This window comes from Calidris pugnax, unplaced genomic scaffold (genome assembly GCF_001431845.1).
Source record: "Calidris pugnax isolate Ruff unplaced genomic scaffold, ASM143184v1 scaffold1022, whole genome shotgun sequence".
NCBI lineage: Eukaryota > Metazoa > Chordata > Aves > Charadriiformes > Scolopacidae > Calidris > Calidris pugnax.
In genome coordinates, this window is record NW_015091653.1 from 35,231 (window position 1) to 39,568 (window position 4,338).

At 65.9% G+C, this 4,338-nt stretch overlaps 1 protein-coding gene across 1 annotated transcript in view; it reads right to left on the bottom strand.

The window, feature by feature from the left end:
- Window positions 1–3,147: 3,147 nt before the first annotated feature.
- TRIM54 (tripartite motif containing 54) overlaps window positions 3,148–4,338 on the bottom strand; it is a 2,996-nt gene continuing 1,805 nt past the window's right edge. Inside the window, exons 7-10 of the mRNA XM_014961930.1 lie at window positions 4,098–4,222; window positions 3,684–3,785; window positions 3,486–3,524; window positions 3,148–3,291 (exon numbers count right to left, since the gene is read on the bottom strand). Coding sequence (XP_014817416.1) covers window positions 3,281–3,291; window positions 3,486–3,524; window positions 3,684–3,785; window positions 4,098–4,222 — 277 coding nt within the window. The 3' untranslated portion in view covers window positions 3,148–3,280. The remainder of the gene's footprint in view (window positions 3,292–3,485; window positions 3,525–3,683; window positions 3,786–4,097; window positions 4,223–4,338) is intronic.

Below are 4,338 nucleotides of genomic sequence, written 5' to 3' on the forward strand. Positions count from 1 at the left end.
GCTGGGGGGTGGGTACGGACCCGTCAGGAGGGACACAGCCGGGACGTGCGGGTCTCCGGAGGGTGTTTGGGAAGAACTGCTGGGATGTGATGGTGGAGGCGGTGGGGTCAGCCCCCGAGGGCAGGCAGGAAGGCAGCAGCGTGCAACCCTTGACTCCAAGTGAGCCAGGTATGGAGAACCGGTGGGCTGGGGCTGGTGGGAGGCAGCGATGAAGAGCAAAGGAGCTGAGGGAAGTTGGGAGGACTTTGAGGAGAAGCTCAAGGGTGGTGACAGGACACCTGGATGGCTGAGGGCGGAAGGGCCTTGGGAAAGCTCCTGCTCCAACCCCCTGCTCTGGGCAGGGGCAACCGGAGCTGGTTGCTCAAGGCCGTGTCCATCCAGGCTTTGAAGGAGGAAAAGTCCATCTGGGTGTGAGAAACCTGGAACTGGAAGACTGTGCTGGCAAGGAAGAGCAAACTGGAACAGGTTCCCCAGAGATGTCGTTGTGGTTTCTCCCTCCTTGAAGACATTCAAAGCTGGACACAGACCTGGACAACCATCTCTGTCCCACCCTGCCTGGGCTGGGATGGTGGGAGCTCCAGAGGCTTCCCCCCCCCGCCCCGGTGTGTCTGGGATGCGTCACGGTTGGGGGTGGGGGGCACTACCTCCCTGGGCAGCCTATTCCAGGCAACCTCTTTGATCAGCCTCACTGTAAAAAAGCAGGGGGTTTTGAGGGGAAAAAAAAAAAAAAAAAAGGGAAAAAAAGTTTAATTGGAATCTCCTGTGTTTCGGTTTGTGCCTGTTGCCTCTGGTCTTGGCACTGGGCACCACTGGGCAGAGCCCGGCTCTGTCCTTCCCTCCCATCGGGCACGTGTTCACCCACACTCGGATTCAATCCCCCCTGAGCTGTCTCTGCTCCGGGCTGAGCAGTCCCAGCTCCTCTCACACAACAGATGCTCCAGCCCCTTCAGCATCTCTGTGGCCCTTCCCTGGACTCCAGAGCCCCCACTCCCCACCTGCCAACACTCCCCCCCACAGCCCGGGCTGCTGTCGGCCCCCTCCGCTGGGAGGGCACGTTTCTGCCACCTCTCCAGCTCAGTGTCACCACAGAAGAGTTTGTTGGTGTTGCCCTTCACGTCACCCAACAGGTTCAGCTCTGGATGGGGCCCCCAGAGCTGGGCAGTAACTCTGGGTGCACTCACAGGCTCACGGCTCGGTGCAGAGCCGCCCACCGGGACCGGGGAGAGACACGGATGTGCTGGGGGTCGTCCTGGAAATGCTGGGAACCCACGGTGGAGATCCACATGGGGGCACAAACACATGGGAGGGACCATTCAATTACCAGCAGTAATTGAAAAACATCACCCAGGTGTGCAGGGAGGGGGTCAGGCAGCCAGAGACCAGTCGGGGAGGGGATATGTGAGGTCAAGGAGAGAGTCCACCCCCACCCCGGGCAGTTGGGGGCTGCCCAAGGGCTGGGCCGGGGCTGGGGAGGTGAAAAGGAGCTGGAGAATCAGGGTCAAGGAGGAAAAGTACCCAAAATGGAGGAGAACAAGGCTGGGGCTCTCCTGAGACACCTCGACCCCTAGGATTGGTACCCAAGGGTGCTAAGGGGCTGCCAAGATCCTTGTGAGCCCCTCTTGGTCATCTCTGGAAGGTGACAGGGACAGGAGTCCCTGAGGGGGTGGCAAAAAGTCAATGTCGCATCTCTGAATGGCCGGTGCAGCGATGGAGCGGCCACTCAGCCTCCCCTCGGTCTCTGGGGACCACCTGAGCCCTCCCAGGGCACATTTGGGGCAGGTGAAGGAGCAGACGGTGACCAGGAGCAGCCAGGCTGGGCCATGGGATCAGCTCCTCACCCCCAGACACAGTCTCTGCTGGCAGTGAGGGTGCCGCAGGGCACCGCGCCGGGGTCTCCCACTGCCTGAGCCCCCACGTCCATGAGGGACCGGCCTGGGCAGGGCCGTGGGGAGGGAGCCGTGCCAGGCCCTGTCCCGTGGCGGGGGTACATGTGGTGCCATCCCCCCCCATGGTGGGCTCAGCTGCAGCATTGGTCCCTCTCGCCCACCTCCCTGCCCAAGCAGGGTCCATGCTGGGGGGGTTGGAGCTGCTCTGACCCCCCCCCCCAGTCCCGTTTTAAGGGCTGTTGTGCTCTTGGGAGTTTTTCCCGGTAGCTGATGGGAATTTCTTCTGCCCCAGCTTGTGTCACCAGCTCCCGCACTGTCCCTGTGCCCAGGGGGGGTCTGGCTCCAGCTCCCCACACCCCGGGAGGCAGCTGAGGGGCCTCCCCCGGCTGATCAAGCCCGGCTCCTGTCCCCGCTGTGTCCCCTGTCTGGCTGGGTGTCCCTGCCTGTCCAGGGACCCAGAACCATCCAGGAGCAGGGGAAGGGTCCTGCTGGCACAGCCCAGGCATGGGGGGCTCCTTGGCTGCCAGGACACCCCTTCCCTCATGATCACTCCCCAGGGCCCAGCTCCTGGGTTAACCGGACGCGGTGGCATTACACTTCCCCAGCTCCTGTGAGCCCGTCCTTGCCCATCCTCACCCATCGTTGGGGGTCCTGCACCCCAGCCCTGGCTAGCCAGGTTGCCCCTGGGCTTGCTGTGGGGTGCTCACGTCTGCCCAAGTACTGGGGGGGCCTAGCAGCCAGAGCTTGCTGCCCCCCAGGAGGGGAGAGGGGGGCAGTTGGGGACACCCCCGTGGTGTCCCAGCCCCGGGGGACCTGCCCAGCCCCATCCTCGGCCCCACGAGGAGCCCCTCGCCATGTGCATCATCTGCTGCATCAGCCGTGACGCCGGGGTGGCGTGGGACCGGGCGGGTGACGCAGCCGGCGCTGCCGTGGCCCTCCCGGTGCGGGGGGCGCGGGCCCCGACCCCGGCACTGATGGTGCCGCCGCCGGTGTGTACTCAGACAGCTCATCCCCGCGCTGTTTGCTCGCTGCGCCCGGGGACGGCGTGGCCAAGACGGTGTCTGGCCCAGCGGAGGGGGGGGAAGAGGGGGCTCCTCACCCCCAGGAAGGGGCTGCAGGTGGGGGACAGATCCCCCCCCCACATTGCGAAGCTCACGACCGCTGGGCTGCCAGCGTCAAGCTGCTCCGAGGGTCCCCAGGGAGCCATGGAGGGGGGTGGCAGCCCCCGTGCCCCCCCCAGCCCACACACCACACCAGGGACGACGTCCTCACACACAGTTTAATGTTGGGAAGGGGCAGCTCCAGTGTCTGGGGAATTGCAGGGGCAGGGCTGGGGCTCACCGAGGGGTGACAGGGACGTGCTGGCGGGTGACAACGCTGCCCACGGCGCCGGCTCAGTGCTGACCTGTGCGGGAAACGAACGGGCCTCAGCACCACGGGGGGGGCCATGGGACCAGACAGACAGGGAGGGGCTGGGGGTCCCTGAGGTGTGAACCCCCCGCTATTCACATCTCCACCACCATCTGTCCCCAGGAGGTGCCTCCTCCACCCCATGGGCACCCCATGGCCCCATCCCCTCAGTCCCAGAGAGGGTCTCACCATGGGGAGAGCTCGCCGGCTTCTGCCTCGGCCCCACATCTGCAGGGGAAAGGGAGTGACAAGCTGGAGACAGGGATGCCCCGTCACGCTGCAGGACCTGCGGGTCACGGTGCAGCCACACGGACACAGGGCTGGCCATGGCACGTCCTGTCCCCCCCCTCCATGGGCACGGTGGCCCCAGGCGCGTCAGGGACTCACCCTCCGCAGCCTCGGGCCCCTCCAGGCTGTCCAGCCGGTCCTCGTCTGCTGCGGCCTCGCTGCCATCGCCAGGTCCATCCGCCTCCTCCTCGCCCAGCGGCTCTGTGGGGCAGGGGACAGGTCAGCCAGGGACCCCCTCCCACATCATGCCTGGGGACACCCGCGGTGGGGACGCGACCAGCCCAAGGTGGGAGCCCAGCCCCGGTGTGGGACACGGCAGCCCACGAGCCAGAGGGGGCACGGGGCAGGTCTGACCCCGCAGGGTCCCTGGGCAGCGCTGAGGGGCTGCACAGCCCCATGCACGAGGGGATGCATCCCCATGCAGGGCATGAGGTGGTGGGGGGGCTTTCCCCATCCAAGGGCTGGTTGCTCCCAGCAGTGCCGTGCACCCCCTGCACCCTCCAGTGCTGGTACCTGTCTGGAAGTCGATGGTCCTCAGCATCTCCGCCACATAGTCCACGTTGATGGAGAAGTGGTCCATGTTCTCGTAGCCGGGCTCTGGGCGGCTGCTCATCGACACCTTGGACATGTCCGTGATCCTGCAGGGCAGGCAGAGCCCTGGGAGATGCTGGTGTCCCCTGTGCCCCCAGCCATGGACCAGCCACAGCCGTGACCCCCCCCTGCCACCCCGCCCCCAGCCCTGTGCCCCCCCCAG